Raw genomic sequence first — 25,100 nt, forward strand, 5'->3', positions numbered from 1 at the left:
ACTAAATGTTACCCAAGAAGGAGCCGAGACCTTTGCTAACTTGACTTAGGACATTGCAGCAGTGTATAATCTAATATGAACTCGCAAAATTTGCATGTTAACAAACCATATTTCTCTTGATCTGGAAAGACATTATTAGTAAAGTTGTATGTCGAGTGTAGGGAATAGGCATAAATTGTTATGTAGGAGCTGTCATGCTTAGCTCAGGAGGCGCCTGGTTAACAGCATTGCTAGAGATAAGGAAACCAGCACTCTCTCAACAGAAATCATTCATAAGGCCAGAGGTACCGACCATTTTTTGCTTGTCACCCCTTAAATTAAACTATGTCATTTTGCAACCACTTTCCACAGGTTTACTGATTGTGACCAGTTCAAACAAAGAGTGATTTTCCAGAAGAAGTAAAATTCTTCAGTAATTCATAAGTAAAAATAACTAAGCTTATAAATTTGAAAAATTATTTCTGGAGAAGAGACATGTTTTTTTTCCTGATTTCCTATCATGTTTATCATCTCACAACCCCTCAAGCTTATCTTGCAACACCTCATAGGGGTCCTGACCCCTAGCTTGGTAACCATTACACTAGACAATGTCTTGAAAATCATCAAGACTAGTTTCTGTAAATTATGTCATAAATTATACTCTCTTCTGGCAAATGCTGATAGCTAGAGATAAAAAAAAAAATCCTATCAAATATTACACCTACATAGCCCACAGAGACAAACTAGATTCAAATGAGACATACACAAGGTGTTCTTAAAATTTGACTACTGAGTTGATGCTGCAGTGTCAGTAAGACTGGTAGAAGAAGCACTCAGATCTTTTAATTAAATAAAAGCACCAACACAACAGTGTAGAAATACCCAATTTTATGTAAAAGTTATATGAGTATTAGTATCAAAACATACCTCAACTACTAAAAGTAAAAGTACTCATTATGCAGAATGTCCCATTTCAGAATAATATATATTATAGGCTAGTACTGTCTTATTGATGCAACAATGTGTGTAGCCTATCTGTTTGCAGCTGTTACAAGTAAGGCTGATTTTAATTACTTCATGTGGGTAACTGCTTGGTAGATCAATGTAGAATAATAGGTTACATCATCGGTTAAATGCTGCTTATATTTGGTATTAATAATAATGTGGAGAGTAGCTTGTAATTAAAGCTTTAAATAAATGCAGTGGGGCAAAAATGCAAATGTATGTGGTTAGTTTCCACCACTGGCCAGTTACTGCCATTCTTCCAAGGTTGCACAGGACAACTCTTAACCTTCACTGAGCTGAGTTGTGTAACATCAAAGGTTAAATGGACGATGCCCTATTAGTTTGCAAAGCTGAACAGAAAATGTGCTGCACGTTAAGTTGCAGAGCGATAATCATATGATTCTCTATCTTTGGTTGTCGTTCATCAATTCTGGTGTTTGATTTAAAGGGTTTTTCATTCAGTTGCTGCCAGTGTCAGTGAACTCCTGCGGCATGTAGCACACTCTCGGAAATGCGTAATACAATCATGTGACTGTGCCGGTACAGTGGGAGGAGACTTGCGGTTGTCTTTGAACGTGGTTCACTGGTTTCAGTCAGTGTGACAGTGCCTACCTCCCGGCTTATCCACTCGTCTGTCTCCGACATCACCAGCTCCGGTCACCTCACTAAAATCATGAAAATCTGGACATCAGAGCACATATTCAAGTGAGTATGTCTGTTTAGATATCTTAGATAACTTGTTTTTTTTGCCGGCTGTCAGAGGTTCACTGTCAGGCTCAGGCAGTAAAGTAGGTTAGCTGGCTTCGTTTTTATTCCGGTGAACAGCATGCGCATGGTTTATTATGGAAATAGTGACGCCTTTTTTTCCAAAATACATACCACATTGTTAGAAGGTACGCACCAGCACCGATAGCGTACAGTCATTAAAGGTGAACCGAGTGCTGTCAGTGTCTGGTTGTAGAAAAAAAGCGGTAGAATTGCATAAGCAGGCGGTCAGGTCCAACCCCCAGCGCGCGACCTTTCCCCTACATTGTGCAGTGGCTGTCTGCGTCACAAGGCATCGCCCGTGCGTCTCCCTGGCAACCATCCACTACTACGTTCGACTCGCATTTGCACTCGAGAGAGTTTTTGGTTATTTTTTACGTATTTATTCTACCTTTCAGCGCTGCGATTCTAAAAGTAAACGTAGCCTGATAGTAAGACAGAATAACATTTAGTTCCACTTCCTTCATCTATTTAGATATGTGAAAAAAATCAGATTTGCGGGCAGTGAAGCAGAGCTTGATAAGATTTTTACATATGAATTCGCTGTGTTACAGCAATTAGATTTTTTCAGTAAAGTAAATGTAGGTACCCTTAGGTATAGGTTAATTCGTTAATAATGTCAAATAAGCAGTGGTAGAAAAGTATCTTTATTTGAGTAAAAACTTTAGCAAACAGGTTTGCAACTAAGGATTATTCAATTTTTATTATTAATATGTTGATTGTTTTTTTGATTCTGGCGTATGACATGTGAAAAACGTATTGAGAAAATGGACTGAAAACCCCTATAAAAAACCAGAATAGTTATTTTTCTGTCTCAGCTCTGGTAGCAATACCACAATGTAAAAATACTCCAACATGGTTGAAAGTTCTGTATTAAAATGTTACTTTAACGTTATTAGCATACATAAATATCAAAAGTAAAACTGCTCTCTGCAACAACAACAAAAAAAAAACAACAACATAAAACTGTATGTTATTATATATTATGTTAATGGTTTATTAACTCTGATGCATTACTGTTGTAGTTGGTCATGGTTTAGGTAATTTTAACTGTTTTATATACTGTTGGATAGTTCAATCCACAACAAAGTATCTATCTAATAAAGTCATCATATATTTTGTTTGTAAAGCCTTAATGTATAAAGAAACTAGTAGCTATAACTGATAAATGCAATGGAGTAAAAGTACTTCAAATTTGCACTTCAGTGCAGTAATTTAGTAGATGTACTGTTACATTCCACCACTGCACAAAAGCTATTTGTTAAAAAGATAAGAAAGTAGGGCACTGAGTTTTATGTTTTACCTTGGAAAGACAAAAAACAAATAGTCAATTAGTCAGAATGTGTATTTGTATGATTTATTAATGCAATGTTAAAATTGTTTTTGATTTTTGTCTTTCCTTCAACAGCCATCCTTGGGAGACAGTGACCAAGGCTGCTATGCAGAAGTACCCCAACCCCATGAACCCCAGTGTGATTGGAGTGGATGTCTTGGACAGAGGCATCGACAAACAGGGACGCCTCCACAGTAAAAGACTGCTCAGCACAGAGTGGGGCCTTCCATCTATAGTGAAATCTGTGAGTGTCCAAATCCATAATTAGAACTGGTCAGCAGTCTGACATTATAGTTAAAAACTTGCTGCAGCTACTTAAAATGTTGACATGTGACTCTGAATGGAGAAACACATGACCTAACATGTCAGTTTGTGCTCATGGTCTGGGTGCTTCTCTTTAAGGTCATTTAATCAGTATTATAACATATATGACAAAACACATAATCTTCTCGTGTTGTGGTGATGAATTGACTTAAAATTTTTTTAAAAGTCAGACTATTAAACGCAGCATGAGAATCCAGTTATAGGCTCAGTCAGTTTAGTACCGGAGGTAGGTTAATGCTTTCCAGCCAGTGAGCATGACCTTAACCTGCAAGGCTATTTCTGTCCAGGGGTATCATCAGCAGCAGACCTGGTTGCTGACTGCTGCCTGGCCAGGGAAGTGTGTGGCTTTGTGCCATGGCTCGTGTTGTACAGGACACGGTAGTGCCATTTCTGTCATTGCCGAGGTACAACCCATGACGGCGTGTGATGTAACTTTCCATCTCTGTGTCAGCTCGGTTAAAACTAGAGGTCACTGAAATGCAGAGCAGTGACGGAGGCTCTTGGATTTCTGCACCATATCATTTGAACTTTCCCCCCGTTTCTTTGACTTTTTGAGCGCAGCAATGATAAGGCTGGAGAAAGATAATATCCTGTTACACTGTCGTGTTTTAACCTATGTGAATATCTGGCAATCAGCTGCTGTTCTTTAGCACTGACCTTTGCTGTCTATGTATAGCCCCTTTAATTCCAAGGACAGTCTAGGACCCAGACTGTCCCAGTGATTGATAGCATATTAACATAACCCTTAATCAGATTGTGCCAAAGTAAATCACTCCTGAGCCTCAGTGTGTGTGTCTGGACTGGATGTGCTGTGAAGATAACTTCCTGTGACATCAGTTTACCTCTGTACTTTCAGCTTAAGACAATTAGATAAAATATTGACAGAAAATCACTTTAAAGCTCAAGATAGTGGAACAGAGACTTTTTTTAAAGTTCATAAAAAATATTCTGAGGTTAAACTACAATTGCGAGAAACCTCTTATTCCCACGTATCTACCTGAAGAAGATGAATGTGAATTACAAAACCTTTAATTTCAATGTAGGTCACATTTCAATATTAAAGTTAATATTAAAAGTTTCAGTGAATTAAATATAAAGTGTGTGAATTAATTCAGCAAAGTAGTGGTTCAGTGTCAGTATGACAAATTCAGATTTACTGCATGAAATTCAAATGTAATCTGAGCTGGTACTGATGTGTTTCCCCTGGAAATACTGATTAAATAACATTTTTACACACAAAGTTGTAAGATTTTGTAAAGTATGCCAAAGTCAGCAGATGATCTGTGTATTTATTGTATACACGACATGAAGCTTTGTGTACTTAATGACTTTATAGGGTAGCCCAACCACAGAGCAGGCAAAAATAAATGAATAATAAATCAATCAATCAATAAAGGTATAATTTCCAAGGAAAGGGGCAGCACAAATTGCAAATTGTCCTCGCAGTTAACTTAACTTTGTAGTAAAGCATGTCCCTTTCTTTGTCTTCAGATCATTGGCAACACACGAACATACACGTATGTTCAGGAGCACTCGGTTGTGGATCCCAAGGAGAAATCTTTTGAACTTCAGTCCACAAATGTGAGTATTTATAAAATAATGTTCTCCTGTATTTGGGTTGTCATGGGTGCATAAATTCAGTGTGGGATTTGATCTCACCCAGGCATAGCCTACTATGTATCTGACACACATTACTAAACAAGACTCTATCTTACCTTGATGTACTAGCAGCTGAAATGGGATACTACCATAGGACATAATGTTGGCACGAAGACATAAGTCTCACAGTTAGTTACAGTGTGATGTTACTATTAAAGACAGACCTTTTTTCACACAACATATTCTTATCAGACCTTTTCAGGTGTTTACAGAACAAGTTCTATTTTGAATGTGTCAACCATAAACACCCATATCCCATCTAGATCCACCTTTGTGACTTCCATTTGATTGAACATACACAGTGAACTGAGTGTGTGGAACATTTTGAGACATTTCTGAAATGAAGTCCTCCTTGTTACACAGGTCGACAACTTACTTTCCAGCAAGGAACATTCATAATGGTGTTTTTCCAACTTCTCTGATAGATATCTTAACATTTACTAATACGTGTCTTGTAATATTTCCTCCATAGATTACATTCACAAACATGGTGTCTGTGGATGAGAAGTTAACATATAAACCACACCCTGAGGATCCAGAAAAGTAAGTTTTTACTTTTTAGGGATTTTAACATTGTAACGATTTAATCCTAAATTTCTTAAGTGCGCAGAGCTGTGAGGTTGTTAAAGGCAACTTTTGACCATGTTTTTTTTTTTTTTTAAACCCTTCCTTTTAGAACAATACTAACACAGGAGGCTATCATCTCTGTGAAAGGAGTCAGTCTAAGCAGTTACCTAGAGGGAGTCATGGCCAGCACCATCTCTGCTAATGCTGGAAAGGTAAGAGATCCCTTAAAACTGTATCTTGAGTGGGACCCATAACATTTGTTAGGCCTATTTCAGGTAGTTACACACATAACAGGTGTTAAACTATATACATAATTTATCATAATTCTGCCCCATACCATTTTTTTACCTATTAACTAATAAAACAGTGCTTGCTTTAAACTGTTTGAGTGGTTCCCAACCTTTTTTGTTTGTGACCCCTTAGATGATCACAGGTTATGGCTTCATTGTAGCTGTGAGCAGATCAGCCAAAGTGTGACTTTTCCTTTTGAGATTGTTTCATTTGAAGTATTTTTGAAAACCCTGAAAAGTATCCTTTTATCTCATAAGAAAAAAGCAAAATGTAGCGAAAATCCAAAAATAATTAACTATTTGAGTAACAGAAATATCTATTTTTATTTCTTAAGGCCAAGGTATGCTGGAAACTAATTGTTTATATAATGTGTTGTCCAGCCAGACTCAATACCAGGCATCGTACACAAGCTTGAAAAATGAAATAGTCTATATTTTGTTATTATGAAGTAACTAGTATTGTTGTGTTTTTAAATTCAATTCAAAGGGATCAAGTTGCACACTTTCGGACAATCTTTACTTGAAGGGATTCGTAGTTTACATTTGTTTGTACATAAAAAAAATGATAATGATAATGGAAAAATTTATGAAAAATTTGGTCTTGCTTGTTGGATTGTCCTGAAAATTACAAAAATGATCGTATGTAGCTTCCAAAGTACTGACACCAGAAAGGTCTGGGGGAGGGAGTTTCAGAATATGTTCAACAAAGACTTAATTTGAAGCACACTGACTTCTTTTATCTGTTTAATTATCATGTTACCCGTTATCTTTGGACCCGTTGGAAGGGTTCTGAAGCAATAACTGCTATTTCCTATGGCAAAATAGAGTATAATTCTTGCCCTTCCTTCTATGCAGTTTGATGAAATTCTCTTTATATCTCCTCCTACAGACTAATGCTTTATTTTTGTTCTCGATCAGGGCCGTGAAGCCATGGAGTGGGTAATCAGACGACTGAATGCAGAAATTGAGGAGCTAGCAGCCACAGCACGTGGGACCATTCGCAGCCCGATGGCTGCTGCGGTCACTGAGAAATGACACCCGCTTCTATTTTCCAATAGAATCTGAGAGACACTGCACAGCAGTGGAACCAGCCTCCCTTTATGATCCTCTCATGCTGTTTTGGTGCTCTGGGTTTTTGTATTATTTAACTCCTCCATCTCATATACTTTACTATCTACATTAGATAAATGTGTAACAGCAGGCTGTATCATAAAGGGATTCTGTGAAGTCTTTTTCAGGAGATGCTGCTTGGCAGGACTGCAGTGATGAGACAGTTGGGAAGGAAACATGGGTGGAGCACTCAGGGACATATTTTGAACAACACTGTTATCTGTGTGTTTGGAAACATGAAGCATTGGCAGAGATGTATCTGAGGCATTGGATGAACTGAAAACATACGAAAAGTGCCAAAAGGGACACAATGCTTTTTGTCCAGCCTCTTAAAAAAAACCTTTGCCAGCTGTGTTTCCATCTGCCATAAGACCTCAGAATGCCAGGAAGTCGTGCCAGTGGTATGAACTCTGTGTTTACAACAAAAGAGTTACAAGAAAAACAGTTACGGTGCAATAAACAGTATAGAAGCGATAGCGAGGATTACTCCTGTTAAGATATGATGGCAGAAAACAATGCTGTGTCGAGGCGGGTCAAGTGCAATGTGTGTCAAGGTGACATGGAAGTGGTTTCAGGTGTCAGAGTAAGCAGTGGGTTAACGCAGCCACTGGCAGTGAGACATTAATGACATGTTTCACAGACAGGTTTAGTTGTGTAAGAGCTATCTTTCCAACACTGCTTTCTTGTGGGACCTCAGTAATAACAAGACACTCTGTACCAGGCAGTGTTCATATGCAAGCCTGAATATAAACTGTATTTTGTTATTATCTAATAACTGATATTGTTATTAAGGTATTTAAGTGAAATGAAGGGATCAAGGTACTTGCCATATTTATGTTTTTCACATGACTTAATGTGGAAGACCTTCTCAAAAACTGTTGTACAAACAAGCGTAATAGTAAAAATCTGTTTTCTGAACTCAACACACTTTTACTGATACACATAGAAATTGTTCCTCAGCATGTCCTTTCAGAGTAAAGGCTGAGACCTTTGCAGTGACTTTTATTTGCACTTACAGAATAACACATTTTAACGAAGAAAAGCTGCTATACTTGCTGAGGGATCTGATCATTTGTGAATATATTGGTATTACTGTTTGAGGGATTAATTGTGCGTACACTGTGTGTTTGAGAAGGTCTTTCTCTTTATAACAGACAGCAGTGTGGTGAAAGTGAACGCTTAAGTTTCATTAATATATATATATTTTTTTCTACCTATGACAGGGATATTTAGAAAAAATAGTTTGTTTTGATGGAGCAAGTTGTGGCTTGGGTTTGCCATTGTGAAATGTGATATCACATGCTTTAGTTAGAAATTGTAACTTAAACTTGTCCGGGTGCCTCTGAAAAAGAAATGGTCTCACCATCTATAGAATATGGAAATGAAATAAAATATTTTAACCTGTTTAATAGGAGATGTTTTCCAGTAATTCTTCAAATTAGGTATACCTCAGAATGAAATACGCTTGGTTGCTGTTACAATGAAAATCAAATATATTTTGAAAATTAGATGTTCTCTTTTTGAATTTGCATTCGTTATGAGTTATACTATATTTAACATGGAGTGGATATTTATTCAAATTGATCGTTATTTTGTTTTCAACTAGCAAAGTGGTCTGTGTGAAAATATCCAGTGCACATGATTCTGCTAAAATAGTGGTTTGAATGACTGTGGAGGTTCAGTCAAGAGATGTTCACCGAATGTATGCATTCCATACGACACTGTTAACTAAGGTGTGTGAAGGTCTGCTTTTCCTCTATATCTTCAGAGTCCAAACACTGAAACAGCTATTCTTCATACTGTATGAACACCGAGGTGTGGGCCAGTACAAATGCATTCTTCTTACATTGATCACTTGGCAGGATGGACTGATGTTTGAAATGGAAGAGCCACATACTGCCACACTGTGGCCAAATGCTAGACTTCCAGTTTCATCTTGACAAGTATTATAAAAAAGATTCTGTAATGTAATTTCAACTAGAAATTAAAGGCCAAGTCTCACCTTGACAAAAGTAAGGGCCAAAGTTAATGAAATATTGCTGTTTTTAAGTTACTGGCTGTGTGAAATGAATAGTTAGAAATAAAGTTGTTTAAATTATGATCTTTGCCATTCGTTCTTCTTTATGTGTAGTATGTTTATGTAGGTGATGGGTACATGACTACATGTCCATTGTGTTTCTTTTTTTAGGAAATTGGGATGATTCGTGTAACACCTGTATGAATATATGGAAATATTGCAGGTTCAGCATATTTTGAATTACCTTGTGCAATGGCTGTACTCTGACCTTTGTGTCATCATGAAGGTCAGAGTACAGCCAGTAAACAGATTAAATTAAAATTCAATCATGTTGAATCATGACCAGTGTAAACAAGCCAATGAATACAACAGTGAAAAGTATGTTCTGACCTAATCTGAAAAAATTTAAAACTTTTTTATTTATTCATTTTTTAAGAATCTTTATTTTGGCAAAGTCAAAAGCTAACAACAAGCACAACTGCAAATAAGAAACAAGGAAGTAGGAGATTTGCATTCCATTCAAAATAGATAAAATAGCATCGTGAGAAGCAGGATGGAAATAGAAAAAACACAGTACATATTACAATTGATATTATAGGGAAGAATCCAACCGGTTTATGTGATCACTGCCAGATATCAGAAACTGTAGAGCATGTACTTATTGCAGGAAATATGCGTCAGAGAAAATGGACATAATGGAAATAATGACAAGATTTAGGTTAACAGGAGCAGGTCCAAAGAATATACTGGGGTATGGTGATAAGGAACATGGCAGAAGATGCTGGGTCAGATTCCTAATGAGAAAAGGATTTTTGAGGAAAATCTGACATACTGGACGCTTACACAGTGGACCTTTTAAGGCAATCTGCAGTCACTTATTTCTGCCCCATTAACCCCATTACCATTCTGTTCAAAGGAATGCATTTTATTAAGCTTGCTGTATATTGGGTAAACTTTAAATAAAGGGCTGATTTGTTTTAGCATTTGTAAGTCTCCTTGATTTTTAATTTGAATTCATATATATGTATTAGGTGAACCTGGATGAAACTAATGCAGTATAATGGAACAGGCCTTTCAGTAAATCCTCCTTCATGAGAATTATAATGTTCAGTATTTGCTGAATGTGTTTGAAAAGTGTTGGTTTATTTTAATGGTCAGTGTAGAGGCTGTAATTGTGGTAATGTTTAAGTGTACTGAGAAGTGTTCCTAATAGTTTGTCAAGTCTAATTCTTATAAATGGGATGGACAAAAAATGAGCATCTCTCAGTATAGGGTTAGTTTATATACAGTGGTGGCCAAAAGTCTGAGACCACTTTCCCATGTAGCCTCACATATTGCTTTCAAAATAAGTCTCAAAAAGGTAACAGGTAAGGTATATCATAAAGGTTCTTACAAGCTATGCTAGTCTATATGGGTATATAGTGGTATAGCTTTATTGCAGATCAACTTCTGTTAGGACATGTACATGTGTGCATACATGTCTTCCTATGGTTGTGGGGACAAATCTGGGTTTGAAACAATCTGTGAGGTTATTTTGGCCAGTTGTGACAGCTTGTTGTGCTTATGGTGAAACATGGCTTTGACGTCTGCCATTACTGCAACAGGCTCTTGCCTAAATCGAATGAGGACTCCAATGAGAGTGTTGGTCAGATCAGGTCCTTGCAAGAGTTGGCAGTTCAGTGATGTCCCTTTATATGTTGCTCCACAGTCAAAAACAACTCTTAGCTTTCCTTTTCTGGGATGATAAACTCCATGATGGGGAATATACCACACCTTTCCATCACTTTGTTTTAGTTGGTCAGCAGGCACAACCTCAGCATAATCATGAGTAATCATGTCACTTAAGAATGTTGTGTATTCCTCCTTAAATGTGCTGTTCCTGTTTAATTTTCTTTTCAGGCTTTGGAGGCGCTGTTCTGCAACACAGCGATTGTTTGGCAGGATACAATTCTCCTGTCGGAAAGGTAAGTCAATACAATAATGACCTTCAATCATTTCTGCTGTGCTGCTTACAAGATTCATGAACTTAACATCTTCTCTGGACATTTAAGTCTGCTCCTCAGATGATTTTTCATTAAAATCGTGGTTATATTGTTGAACCAGCATGTCTTGAAGGTGTTCAATGGAGATTCGGTTGGCTGTTACAGCAGGGCAGCCACTCTTACTCCTACTGCTTGTGCCGCAAAGTGGACCGTTAATGACCCAACCGACCCTGGTTCTTACTGCATATGGTCCTTCATACTGGCTGTTTATTACCTCCCAAGGCTCCATTACTTTGGGGGCATCAGTTCCAATTTGGAGATCTACATCTGAATCAATGTCATGAGCCTTTACATCCTTCAGATAAGACCACTGAATAAGATCCTCTTGTCAAGGGACATTGGGTCGAGAGACAGGCATAGATCTTTGTGTCAAAACATCAGGCAATTGGATGAAATCATTCATGTCCACACCAGACACCTCAAGACCTGACAGAATATGAGCATTTACAATTTTCTTTTGTCCCATTGTTCTCATCAAAAAACGTGTCTTTTTACAACTCAAGCTTAATTTTCTTGCCAGGCTCTCCGTGCAAAACGTTCCTGAGCTTGCTGGGTCCAAAAAAGCATATGTCTGTACTTGTACATGTACTTGTTACTTTTGTGGCTCTTAACTTTAACTGCGACAACAGAAAAGATAGAATCATCTTCAGAACCGGCCCCAATATGGCCACAGGTCTGTGACATTACAGTAGAAACACTTGGAGGGCTCACGACTGTTGATATTGTTTGGAGGATGTGCCTTTATCCTGCTACTTGATATGAAAATTCCTGGGTGTTTTTTTGTTACACACATTGCAATCCAATCGACTCCTACAGTCTTTGCTTGTGTGGCCTACTTTCAGGCAACCAAAACATATTCCTTTTTCCTTGATGAAAGTAATCTTATCCTGATGCAGTTTCATTTTAAACTGAGAGCAGTTATCCAGTGAGTGACTACTTTGTGAACAAAACAGACAACAGTGAATTGAGGAGGGCTTGATTTTATTTCCTGTACACTGAGTTATGTCTCCTTCCTTTATCGTGGTGACATCAGTAGCAAAACTGCTTTCCTTGTTCCTTTGCATGAAATGGCTGGTCTTGGAGGCTTTGGATTTGGTGGGTTGTGAGTCTTGAATGTTGCCAAAAATTGGTCAGTTGCAATTCTGACTTGCTTTTCAATAAAGGTAACAAGATCAACAAACTTTGCTCTCCGACCATTCTTTTCAAATAGATCACAAGCAACATTTCTCCATATTTCCCTTAACTTGTAAGGAAGTTTCATGATGATGCCTCTCATGTTAGAGGGTAAGTCCAGCTCTTTCATTTGTGTCATTTGCTCTGTTAGATTTGAACATCCTCGCAGAAACAGAGAGAATGACTGTAATGCTTTAACATCCTCATTTTTAACAGGTGTCCAGTTAAGAATCTTTTCCATATAGGCACTTGCAACTTTGTATTCATTTCCAAAATGCTCTGCCAGAAGAATTTTGGCCTTGTTGTATCCAAGCTCTGAAGGCAAGTGTTGACAACTAAGCACTAGGTTTCTTGGTTCCCCCCTGGTGTATTGTTCAAGCAAGTGCAAACGGTCACTCCAATCAGAGGTTTTCTCCTCCACTCCATTTTCAAAAGCTCTGATGAAAGATCTGTAGTGAAAAGGGTCTCAATCGAACACAGGGATATTTCTTGATGGGAGGACAGAGCTTAAATTTTGCTGGACCAGCAGAGCAGCGATGTCGTTTTGTCTCTGCATAATGTTTACAATCTCATCCTGATAGCTGTTTGTCAGAGCTTGATGTTGAGGGTGTACCAGTCCTGCTTGATTTTGATTAACAGTTGATGTAACTTGAACTGGTTCACAAACATTCAAAAACATCTCATCCATTCGTGTTTCTCTGCTTTGTTTAGGCCTCGTGGTTGAGGTATGGCATGCATTTCAGTAACATTCACCTTTTCATCCAGGGTTAGTGGTACAAACTTGTCAGCATCAGGATTTAATGCACTTGCTCTTTGAGAATGGTTCCTTTCAAAATAAGAGTTCGTGCCGTCTGAAAAATATTATCAAAAATCTAACTTCAGGGGCATTGTGTGGCGTAGTGGTCTGAGCGGGCGCCCCATGTGTGGGGGCTGCAGTCCTCGCTGCAGTCCTCGCTGCAGTCGGCCTCGGTTCGAATCCCGCATCGGACGGCCCCTTGCTGCGTGTCATTCCCCCCTCTCTATGCCTCCCTGTTTCCTGTCTCTCTCTACTATACTATCCAATAAAGGCATAAAAAACTTAAAAAAAAAAAAAAATCTAATTTCAATAAAGCAAACAAGTTAAGCAAATGAACAAAGTTGCTCATAATTAATCAATTAAATTTACAACTTAACAAAACTAACAATTAGCTCCAACGCATGAAATTAATTTTTGATCCAAAACCACCTGCCAGACAGAGCAGGACAGATAGCAAGTTGTCTTCCCTCCCAGATACCAGGAGAGGCAGCGACGGGGAAGAACACCTCCTGTCTTGGGAAGGAGAGTCTCCAGAGGTGATTCACTTCAAATATCAGTTTCCTCTAATGAATATCAGATCTATATTAACACACACTGCTCTCTGATTATCTTTCAGCTGTCTTCTTGGACTGAACTCAGGCCCTGCAAACTGGGCCAGTGTTAGCCGCCTTGTGGAGGCCATATGCAACCAGCTCTGCCGTCTTCACCCAGTGGCCAAGTCATTCAGAGCTACCTTGAGGACTTGGTGGTCATTTGTTCTCAAGGATTATGTGGCCATTAGAGAGACAGTGCTGGCCAGCCCGAGGTTAATGGCTCCGACCAACATCCAGCTCTTTGAATTGAATTGACGACTCAGTGGTAAGAGTTTGTCATAAAGTTGTGTTGGTGATTCTGTGATTTATCTTTTAATGAAAGCTGAAAATCCTAAAACAGTCTGTTTGTCTGTGTGTTCCAGGTGCTGGCCAGACACTCTCCCTTCAGCAAAGGGTCTGTCCTTGGCAGAGATGGGACAAGGACAGCCCTTAAACTTCAATGTCCCGGAGGAGCAGCCTGGCACCTCATCCAGTGCTGTTGGTCCTCTCCTCGCTCCAGCGCCACTCCCCTCTTCTGTCCATCCACCTCGTCTGCCTGCACTACCTGTACCCAGGACCAAAGCCTACAGGAAGAGGGAGGCGGCCCCAAGCTGCTGTGGCAGAGCGGGGGCGCTGCCTGGAGGAAAAACTGACATACCAACATCATACATCTGTAGCAAGTATGGCCAACCCATAAAGATTGACACTGACCTCATTCACATCGCAGGTGTGTCACACTGTGATTCTTGGTGGAAAGACTGTGGAGGAAAGAGGTGAAGAGAAGACAGGAGGACAACTTTTTCTATCTTCATTTATAACTTTTAATTGACACTATTTATTATTATTATATTTTATTTGTTGCATTTGGAGTGGTGTTTGTGTCACCTGATGTCTCATGATGATCTCAGTCCAGTGTTCCCTCTCTTTTAGCTCTGTGTTTGGTCTCCACCAACTCCTGAGGGAAGTCTGTCTGTTTAGCTTCTTAATGCTCCACTATGTTCACCAGCTGCTCTCGAACTGTGTCTGTTTGCTGCTGAGGAGGTCATGGACAGTGGCTACAGCCGAAAAAGTGTATATATATATATATATATATATATATATATATATATATATATATACACAAAGATGAGTGAAATGGAGTTTTACATCATGTGCTGTGGTACAGTGGGTGGATGGGCATCGGTTGAGAACACTAAGGTCGTCACATGACTCCCTATCACAGGGTGAGGAGCCCTGGAGAGAGATCATCAGTTTCACCTGTACCTCAAGTTCTATTAGTAAGTTATATGATAAGTTTATTGTGCAACAGTGACACACTACCATCTCTTGAGGAACAAAGTGGTGTTACAAGATGAGACGGACTGTTCAGGACATCCAGCACCAGTTACACCAGGCATGTCCAAAGTCCGGCCCGGGGGCCAATTGCGACCCGTGTTCAAATTTTCACCGGCCCGCAGCCTCTGTCATAAAATCAAAAATATGTGGCCCGCCAGCACTGTTGACCACAGTATAAAATACATGTTTACAAAAAAAGCTATTTTACATTTCACCAGAAGATGGCAGTAGACCTGTGGCCGCACTCTCGCCGCCGTGACCCTTGTGTGATCCTTTCAGCCCAGCCCATTTCTGACATGGCGACTGTAACTAAAAAAAGAAAAGTTGACAGCGAGGGCCGCCGCTTCCAGGACAAGTGGAAATTGGAGTATTTTTTCGCTGAATTACGAAGCAGTCCAACACCAACACCAACAGCTCCCTCTTGTCAACTTCTACCGCCAGCTGGATGAAGGCAGGTTCCAAGAGATTGGAACATTTGCAAAGAAAATGCTGAGCTTGTTTGGCTCGACATACACTACCGTTCAAAAGTTTGGGGTCACTTAGAAATTTCCTTATTTTTGAAAGAAAAGCACTGTTTTTTCAATGAAGATAACATTAAACTAATCAGAAATACACTCATACAGTGGTAAATGACTATTCTAGCCGCAAACGTCTGGTTTTTAATGCAATATCTACATAGGTGTATAGAGGCCAATTTCCAGCAACCATCACTCCAGTGTTCTAATGGTACATTGTGTTTGCTAATTGCGTTAGAAGGTTAATGGATGATTAGAAAACCCTTGAAAACCCTTGTGCAATTATGTTAGCACAGCTGAAAACAGTTTTGCTGGTTAGAGAAGCTATAAAACTGACCTTCCTTTGAGCTAGTTGAGAATCTTGGGTATCACATTTGTGGGTTCGATTAAACTCTCAAAATGGCCTGAAAAAGAGAACTTTCTTGTGAAACTCGACAGTCTATTCTTGTTCTTAGAAATGAAGGCTATTCCATGTGAGAAATTGCCAAGAAACTGAAGATTTCCTGTACTACTCCCTTCAGAGAACAGCACAAACAGGCTCTAACCAGAGTAGAAAGAGAAGTGGGAGGCCCGCTGCACAACTGAGCAAGAAGACAAGTACATTAGAGTCTCTAGTTTGAGAAATAGACGCCTCACAGGTCCTCAGCTGGCAGCTTCATTAAATGGTACTCGCAAAAAGCCAGTGTCAACGTCTACAGTGAAGAGGTGACTCTGGGATGCTGGCCTTCAGGGCAGAGTGGCAAAGAAAAAGCCATATCTGAGACCGGCCAATAAAAGTAAAAGATTAATATGGGCAAAAGAACACAGACATTGGACAGAAGAAGATTGGAAAAAAGTGTTATGGACAGACGAATCGAAGTTTTAGGTGTTTGGATCACACAGAAGAACATTTGTGAGACGCAGAACAACTGAAAAGATGCTGGAAGAGTGCCTGATGCCATCTGTCAAGCATGTTGGAGGTAATGTGATGGTCTGGGGTTGCTTTGGTGCTGGTAAAGTGGGAGATTTGTACAAGGTAAAAGGGATTTTGAATAAGGAAGGCTATCACTCCATTTTGCAACACCATGCCATACCCTGTGGACAGCGCTTGATTGGAGCCAATTTCCTCCTACAACAGGACAATGACCCAAAGCACGCCTCCAAATTATGCAAGAACTATTTAGGGAAGAAGCAGGCAGCTGGTATTCTATCTGTAATGGAGTGGCCAGCGCAGTCACCAGATCTAAACCCCATTGAGCTGTTGTGGGAGCAGCTTGACCGTATGGTACGCAAGAAGTGCCCATCAAGCCAATCCAACTTGTGGGAGGGGCTTCTGGAAGTGTGGGGTGAAATTTCTCCAGATTACCTCAACAAATTAACAGCTAGAATGCCAAAGGTCTGCAATGCTGTAATTGCTGCAAATGGAGCATTCTTTGATGAAAGCAAAGTTTGAAGGAGAAAATTATTATTTCAAATAAAAATCATTATTTCTAACCTTGTCAATGTCTTGACTATATTTTCTATTCATTTTGCAACTCATTTGATAAATAAAAGTGTGAGTTTTCATGGAAAACACAAAATTGTGTGGTCGACCCCAAACTTTTGAACGGTAGTGTACTTGTGCGAGAAGACATTCTCGGTTATGAACATTAACAAGAGCCGCGTGAGGACGAGACTAAGTGACTCTCACCTGCGTGATGTCTTGCGCATCAAAACCACTGTTTTTGAGCCAGACCTGGACTACATACTGCAGTCGAGATCTAAGTATCACCCTTCACATTAGTGCAGGCAAGATATGTGTTTAGTCCTCTGAGGTGATTAATTTCTAAAATCTCAGTGAATTGATTTTTTTGATGATCAAAACCACAGTTTTGAGTATGCACAGACCACTGTTTTGAATTTAGAAGTTTACAGTGAGCATTTAATAGTGAATAATATGTAATGTTTCAGATGAACCTAGATATGTTTCACCTTCCCAAAAGTTTTTTTTCCAGACAGACTTTTTCTTCATTTTATGTGGTCTTATATGAAATATGAAAGGCAGAGTGATTTTGGCAAAAACTTGAAAATGAAAAAAAAATGAAGTATGCCATTTGCAATAAAAATTTCATAAAATAGTTCATTTGTATTTAATGTTAATGGTTCAAAGGATGTCAGGCTGAATGGTCGGCCCCCACACATTTTCACCTTACCAAATCTGGCCCTCTTTGCAAAAAGTTTGGACACCGCTGCTGTACGGGTTAACTAACTCCAGAAGATGGCAGTAATGCCACATGAAGGATACAAGCTGCAACTAAACACCAAAGAAGAAATAGATGGAAGTTATAAGATATAAGTATAGAGGAGGAGGGGCTTTGATTAAGCCGAGACAACATTGATAAAACGATATGTCGAAAAAATACATACAGTATAGCGTATTGAAACACTAGAGTATATTTATACACTCGGCATGAATAAACGGTGCAGACAACAAATATACATATATTGATTTCAGTTGTGTTGATTGTATCTCCTCTACTCCGTCCGTCCGTCCGTCCCACTCTCGCTGCTGTCCTCTACTGTGTTGGAGGCTTACACCCGTTGGCAAGATTTGTCGTCAGCCAATGAGGACCGACTAAACAGCATTTCCTCAGCCAATCAGAACCACTGGTTTATTTAAAGGTTTTCAACGGAGGGACGTTTGAAATCAAACAGGCAGTGTTCAGGGGAAGTGTTAGTCAGCCACGTTTAAAGCTGTTGAGTTTCCATATATACATTTCATTTTCAATTTTTTTTATTTTAACAACTTCAAACCGGCTGCTAAAAGGATTGCTCCCTCGATAGCGTGGTTAGAGGAGTGATCTTAACGTTACAGTGAATAATAATTCTTTATGTATGCAGCCACAAACACCAGCTCTCGTACCCGACGTAGCTGTTAGCTAGCTAGCTGGCGTAACCTGCTTGAGAGCTGTTCTCAGCTCGTTTAAATTGTGGATAGATTGACGGACGGTGTTTGCTTTCGGTCACTGCAATAATATCTCTAGGTAAGTATTGTTATCTCATTAACAAGAGTGTTGCATTGGGTATCTAGGTTAGCTGTCGTTACTAAGCTAACGTTAGCGGTGAACTAACGTTAGCGGTGAACTAACGTTAGCTTAGGGACGGTAGCTATGCAAAGAAGATAGCTAACGTTTAATGTCTTTTTTATACGACAGTGTCTAGTTTTAAGTGTTTTTGTACAGTTACTTTTTATTATTTCCTAGATGAGAAAAGGGAGAATCGGTGATACGTAGCGTTACACAGTTTTTGTAATGACAGCACCAATGCAAATCTGTTTTAGCAGTGAGCCAATTTAGCCATAGGGAATTAGATGCGCTTAAATAGGTAAATTAATTGAATGTTATCTTATGGTCTCATGCCTGTTTTAGTCCTTCCCATACATCAACTGTTTATGATTTGTTTGATTCTTAATTTAACAAGAGTTTCCTTTTCACCAGAATATGGACGCCAGACTCAAGCTGACAAAGGACATGAAACTTCAAAGGCCTGAAGTGAAGGTAATGCGCAATTTTACATCAAGATTATTGATTATTATTATTATTATTATTATTATTATTATTATTATTATTAAGTCAAGAAAATAACTTGTAATCATTATCATTAGTTAATTCATCCGTCCATTTTCTGGCACTTATCCAGGTCACATTAATTTGTCATTGGAAATTGTTATATATTGCTAGGAAGTACTGAAAAAATATGCTGTAGTTATAAAAATACTAATTTGAAACGGGTGTTAAATTGTGTTCTGTGTGGTATTGAATAGGTTTAAGTCTTAAGTTTAACTTGGTGGACCCTGCAAAAAGGACCATATCAAATGGAGAACAGATGGAGGTTTCATGTTGCTTTCAGATATTAAAAAAATGACAAATTTAAAAGCCAGTTTAAGTATTTGATGATTTTCTTTGATTACAGTCAAGCAGTGAAGGACCAAAGCGGATTCCTGTATTACAACAGTCACAGATGACTCAGATGGCTGTAGTTACACCAACCCAGCATCAGCGGGTCCTGGGTGTGTCAAATGGACCTCAGCGCATTCAGCGACCTGTGAGCCATCAGAAGCCAGTATCTCATGTCTCTGTTGCCATTAAGTCCACACAACCCTCTGATCAGAATGTAAACCCTGCTACTAAGAATGTAAACCCTGCACCTCAGCCCAAACCTGGTTCCCAGCAAATCCAGCCAAAGACACACATGGCTAAGGTGAACTCTGAGAACACCAAACCACCATCAGAATTGGCAAAGTTTGAGAAGCCACAGAGTAAGCAAAATATGAAATTGAAATGAAACTAATCAATATTGTGAGTGTAATCCGTGTTTTGGTTCTAACATATCTTTTTTTTTGTTTGTTTTTTTTGTTTGTTTTTTTTTTTGTTAGACAAACCTGCCAAGAATGATTCTGCAGCCACTTCTTCATCCAAGTATGTCTGATAAGTGTTATTCAGTGTACTTATGTTTTTATTAGATCATCTTTTGTAAGATTATACATTTTGTTACTGTTTGTAACTATGCACATTTCTGCTCACACAGGAAGCGATGGAGCCTGGAAAATTTTGACATTGGTCGACCCTTGGGAAAAGGCAAATTCGGAAATGTCTACCTGGCCAGAGAGCGACAAAGTAAGTTCATCTTGGCCCTGAAGGTGCTCTTCAAGAAGCAGCTTGAGAAGGCCGGAGTGGAACACCAGCTGAGGAGAGAAGTAGAGATCCAGTCTCACCTCAGGTAAAGTATCATTCAGATTGTGCCAAATTTTGTAATTAGGGCCAATTAGAGGTTGTTTGATAGAGTTGTCATCCAAATTATGTCACTTTAAAGTGCTTGACACTTCGTGCTGATGAGTGTCCACTGATTCCTGTGTTATCAAATCAAATGAAATTAAACAGGTTTGACTTCATGATAAGTGAAACCCAAGTTAATGATCAGTGGGGTTTAAGCTGAAGAGGAAAAAGGTCTGGAAGGTAACTCGGTTAGCATAACGGCAGCTACTGCTTCGTATTAGAGAGCTTGGCAATGTAAACAATAGTCTAACTCATCTTTAAAAAAAAAAAAAAGTGATGAAAAGCATGTTGGCCAAACTGAAATGTAATTGTGTGAACAATTTGGTTTGGTGTGTATGTGATGACAAGGAATTTAAGCTGCAACAGTCTTGGATGAACAACTATCCCAGTTTAATACAACTTTAGTAGACCCTCATGTCATACAGGTCTTGTGTATAACAGGTGTTGTATGTGTAAAGTCTCTTAAAATCAATTGTGATCACTAGTTGTGCTCCATCTTGAATCACAATGTGATTCTTGGTAACCTATCGTTAAATATTTATTGTATTGTAACTGGTCAATTCGTGTACCATCAGAATCATGCTTGGTTCATGTTTCTGTTTTGTCTGCCTTGAGTTCAAATCTGATTGGGTCATGTCAGTCTCTGCAGGATTAATTCTGATTAATCCAAATTTCAGCACTACAGATGAGTCAAATTTGAAGGTTTTGCTCAGTGATTACATTTTGCATAGATCCATTGAATTAACTAAGAATGTGGACCTCGTGTATAAAGCAACTGCTGAAGCATTAGCCATTGCAACTGTTTGTATAGTTCTACCAATGTTTGCTCTTTTGAAACCATGGTTGGGTATTTCAACAAAATTTCTCAGAACACTCTTCTGCATCGGCGTCCTTCAGGCACCCCAATATCTTGCGTCTCTATGGCTACTTCCATGACGCGTCTCGTGTGTATCTCATCCTTGAGTTTGCACCCAAGGGAGAACTATACAGTGAGCTGCAGCGGTGTGGAAATTTTACTGAGGACAGAAGTGCCACGGTAAGTCTGCCAGTTTAAGAACTTTTTTTAAAATGTATACTTTGCCATCAAATGAGCAGTTTACATCACCAACTTACATGCATGCAGAATTTTATTTGGATTCATCATGCTCTATTCCTTATGTGCTGTACTAGTACATCATGGAGCTGGCAGATGCCCTCAACTATTGCCACTCCAAGAAGGTGATCCACAGGGACATCAAACCAGAGAACCTGTTGCTTGGAGCCAACGGGGAGCTGAAGATTGCAGATTTTGGCTGGTCTGTTCACACGCCCTCCTCCAGGTATCCATATATGCCCTTTTTTATAGATGTTGCCTTTTGGTTTTGACTGTTTTAATTAAGTATTGAGTCTGTTGGGTATTTTTAGTGAATCTGGAATTTATGTAGGAGATACTTCAACAAGGTGAAAGAGAAAGAAGAGAGAAAAAAAGGGGGGGGTCTAGAGAATGGGCTAAACATAAAATGTAGTTCAAAGCATCTATGCAATACATAAAGTACATGAAGGAAATGGGTGGTTTATGTTACTTTGGGAGTATGACTTAGGATTCTGGGGAAGATTGGTATTTTGCAAACAATGTCCATTATGACTTTCCACAATTGTTTCTCCTCATTATAAACTTCAGAGAGGTTAGACGCAGCTCCCTCCATGGAGATCGTCTATTTACTTGTTTGGCTTGACTATCAGTACTCAGGTCAGGAATGAAAAAGCGCCTTACTTTATCGGTCACACTTTCCTTTTTCAGGAGGTCAACTTTGTGTGGAACATTGGACTACTTGCCTCCAGAGATGATTGAGGGAAAAACGCATGATGAAAAAGTGGACCTGTGGAGCCTGGGTGTCCTCTGCTATGAGTTCCTGGTTGGAAAACCCCCCTTTGAAGCAAAAACTCATGAGGACACCTACCGGAGGATATCAAGGGTAAGTCAAGGATAGCTAGACACTCCAACAACTGGCATATATTGTTTTATCAACTTTTAAATGCAATTTCAATGAGTATTTACTACACAGTCTGAAAAATACAGTTATAGTGAAACAACACTAGCATTACCTTGTCCAAAGTGAGCTGCAGTGGTGTCCCACTGAAGAGCACTGTGTTGCAAAGTGAAATTTTTCCCTATTAATTTTCTGTGGGATCTGAGTGATTTGCTCCTTAACCTCCTAGGACCTGGCGTCCACATATGTGGACCTCACATTTTGGGTTCTCTAGACCACAATACTAACTTTTTCTCAACAAGGGCCTGGTGACCACATATGAGGATATTATACTGCCACTCAGTAATCGAAATTTAAAACTAATGTCCTCATATGTGGACATCATTTTTCTCAGGTCCCAATCAGCCTAAATAGCAAAGAGAAATTAAAAATGCACACCATGCAAGAGTTCGGGTCTTAGGAGGTTAATGCATTTAAGCCAACAGTGTGTCAAAACACCTTTTGCCTGTTTTATTAAAATCTTAAACACCAGTGCTGTCTTGACACACAAGTGTCCGGAATGGCACCGATTATATCACATTTGCCCCTAGGATAGTTACACGTCGACTACTCTGCCTTGACTACTACTTCTATCTTAATTGTGCGTCCATGTGCTACAGGCATCTGTAAATAATGCAATGCTACGCGATGCTGTCACTGAAGTAACCGCAAATGCAGCAGAAAAGAGGAGAGAAGTGGTTGAGAAAGGAAAAATTTACAAAAGGACGCACATATCTAAGCGACAGCAATAGTCAGGTTGAAAGATAGAAATGTATTAGGTCTTTTTATTTGTAGTTGAATTGAATAAGTCTATAAAATACTGAATAAAAATGAAAAATGCTCCATAATATCCCAGAGCCCAAGGTGATGTCTTCAAAGTACTTGTTTTGTCAGTCACTCAGTGTTGTGAGTGTAAGGCCGTGCCACACCACTTACCTCACCTGTTTGTCTTTGTTGTCCAGGTGGAGTACACTTACCCTGCACAGTCCAATATCAGTGCTGGAGCCAAAGACTTGGTTGCCCGGCTGCTGAAGCACAACCCCATGCACAGACTGCCCATCCAAGGAGTCCTGTCTCACCCCTGGGTGGTCGAGTGCTCGACCAAGAAGCCCACAACCCTGAACAATGAAGAGCCCAGCCAATGAGCCTCATTATATTGGAGTATTGGGGTTACAGTGACTGGCTGCTGTCGAACGTGAATGCCAGTGTGCAACTGATTATTTGAATCTGCTTGTACTACTATATTGACCACCAAACCACTTCATGTGGATGTTCTAATCTGCAGGTATTTTGAGCCACTTGGTTATTTTTTATCTTTTTCTTCTTATCCTTTTGACTTCCCTTGTCTTACAATGGCATTCTATTGCCTGTAAATATTTCACTGTTTTTGTTTAATTATGAAATTTTATTAAGGTTTTTTTAAAATGCCATTACTTGGATCGGACCACACTCATCCTTAAGCTCAGCCTTCATTTTTATCTCAACTGCACACCTGTAAAAGTTTCCTGAATGTATCTCACATGGTTGTAATGCTATCACGGTGACAAGTCAGACATATGTATAAACACCTACCAAAGTACTCAAAACCATCTCCGGTAGTTTCTGCTACAGGAGTTGTCTCCAGGACCACATTTTGCCATGAACACACACACACACACACACACACACACACACACACACACACACACACGGTGAGAAAACAATACCCATGTGTGTGATAAACAGCCATTTATGGTACAGCCAAGAAGTTTCACAGGTGTGTAGTTGACATCAAAATTAAGACAGAGGTCAAAGATGGGTGTGTTCTGACCCATGAGTACTGAGTACTCATGTAATAATGTAGTAATGACTACTGAGTACTCATGGGTCTGAATGTTGACATGTGTGGTCTTAAGTTCGTCTTGCGTGCATTTCAAGCTTCCAGTTAATTGTCAAGTACTTGGTAAAAGGTTTTGCACTGAATGTCTGGTGTGAGATACTTGATTGCCATCAATACTCACATCAACTCCAAAGTACTGTGTTTTATCAAGCTCAGTGAAATGCGGCCAGCAGAAGGCGCCAGTATACTATCATTGAATTTAGGACGTTACAGATTTGAGAGTATTAATGTTGATGTTTATAAATGTTAATTGATAAATAAATATGTTCAGCACAGTACGACTGGTATTATTTTTGCCGTGTGTGTGATCATGGCAAAATATGGTCCTGGGGCAGAGTGCGCTAGCTGGGTGGGGGAAAAAAGTAGGTTTTAACTCTTATGCCAGTCTTAGCGCACCAAGCCTTATTGACCGAGGTCATAGCTGCAACTGGTAATACGTGCGTCCACATGTTTTGTTTCTAAACAAAACATTTCACTCTAAGTTTTACGAATGTCTGATGCATGCTGTAGTTGAGGGGAGAACTCCTATTAGCTCAAATAGGGTTTGTCTGTCAAAGCCGGACCTCAGTCAGCTCACTGTCTGAATAGACTTCCAGTGGGATTGTCTGATCACAGATAAATCTTGCTTGTCTCAATGCCCTTCTGTTATTTATTCTGTAAAAAGGCACACTACCACCATTGTTGGCTGATATAATCACGAGTGTCCCTGACTGATCATATTTCCACCATTGAACAGCTGAATGCTAGATGACTGAGTTGGAGTTTCCCCATTGGTTGCTGCTCTTTCAAAATTATTTGGTGCTAATAGGTTCTATAACTATTGTTTACCCCCTGCAGTGTTGCCAACTAAGTGCAGTTGTTGCTAGATTTAAAGTTTTCCAAACGGGTATAAAGCTGTTGTATGGCCAGATCATGTATGGGTGCCAAGTGTGATCTT

The 25,100-nt window shown here is 39.3% G+C and overlaps 2 protein-coding genes across 2 annotated transcripts; both read left to right on the top strand.

Moving 5' to 3' along the window:
• Positions 1-1,541: 1,541 nt before the first annotated feature.
• On the top strand, positions 1,542-9,131 carry prelid3b (PRELI domain containing 3). Its single transcript, XM_023400937.2, has 6 exons — positions 1,542-1,689; positions 3,158-3,326; positions 4,898-4,987; positions 5,538-5,608; positions 5,742-5,844; positions 6,841-9,131. Exons 1-6 carry the CDS (start codon positions 1,658-1,660, stop codon positions 6,955-6,957), a joined length of 582 nt encoding a protein of 193 aa, XP_023256705.1. The 5' UTR covers positions 1,542-1,657; the 3' UTR covers positions 6,958-9,131.
• A 9,010-nt stretch (positions 9,132-18,141) lies between these two features.
• aurka (aurora kinase A) lies at positions 18,142-24,438 on the top strand. Its single transcript, XM_023400927.2, has 9 exons — positions 18,142-18,484; positions 18,938-18,997; positions 19,413-19,758; positions 19,876-19,918; positions 20,028-20,219; positions 21,173-21,311; positions 21,446-21,594; positions 22,056-22,230; positions 23,247-24,438. Exons 2-9 carry the CDS (start codon positions 18,941-18,943, stop codon positions 23,427-23,429), a joined length of 1,284 nt encoding a protein of 427 aa, XP_023256695.1. The 5' UTR covers positions 18,142-18,484; positions 18,938-18,940; the 3' UTR covers positions 23,430-24,438.
• The last annotated feature ends 662 nt before the right edge of the window (positions 24,439-25,100 follow it).

Source organism: Seriola lalandi, unplaced genomic scaffold (genome assembly GCF_002814215.2).
Source record: "Seriola lalandi dorsalis isolate HSWRI2012SDOR001 ecotype SW California unplaced genomic scaffold, Sedor1 jcf7180002053074, whole genome shotgun sequence".
Classification (NCBI taxonomy): Eukaryota; Metazoa; Chordata; class Actinopteri; order Carangiformes; family Carangidae; genus Seriola; species Seriola lalandi.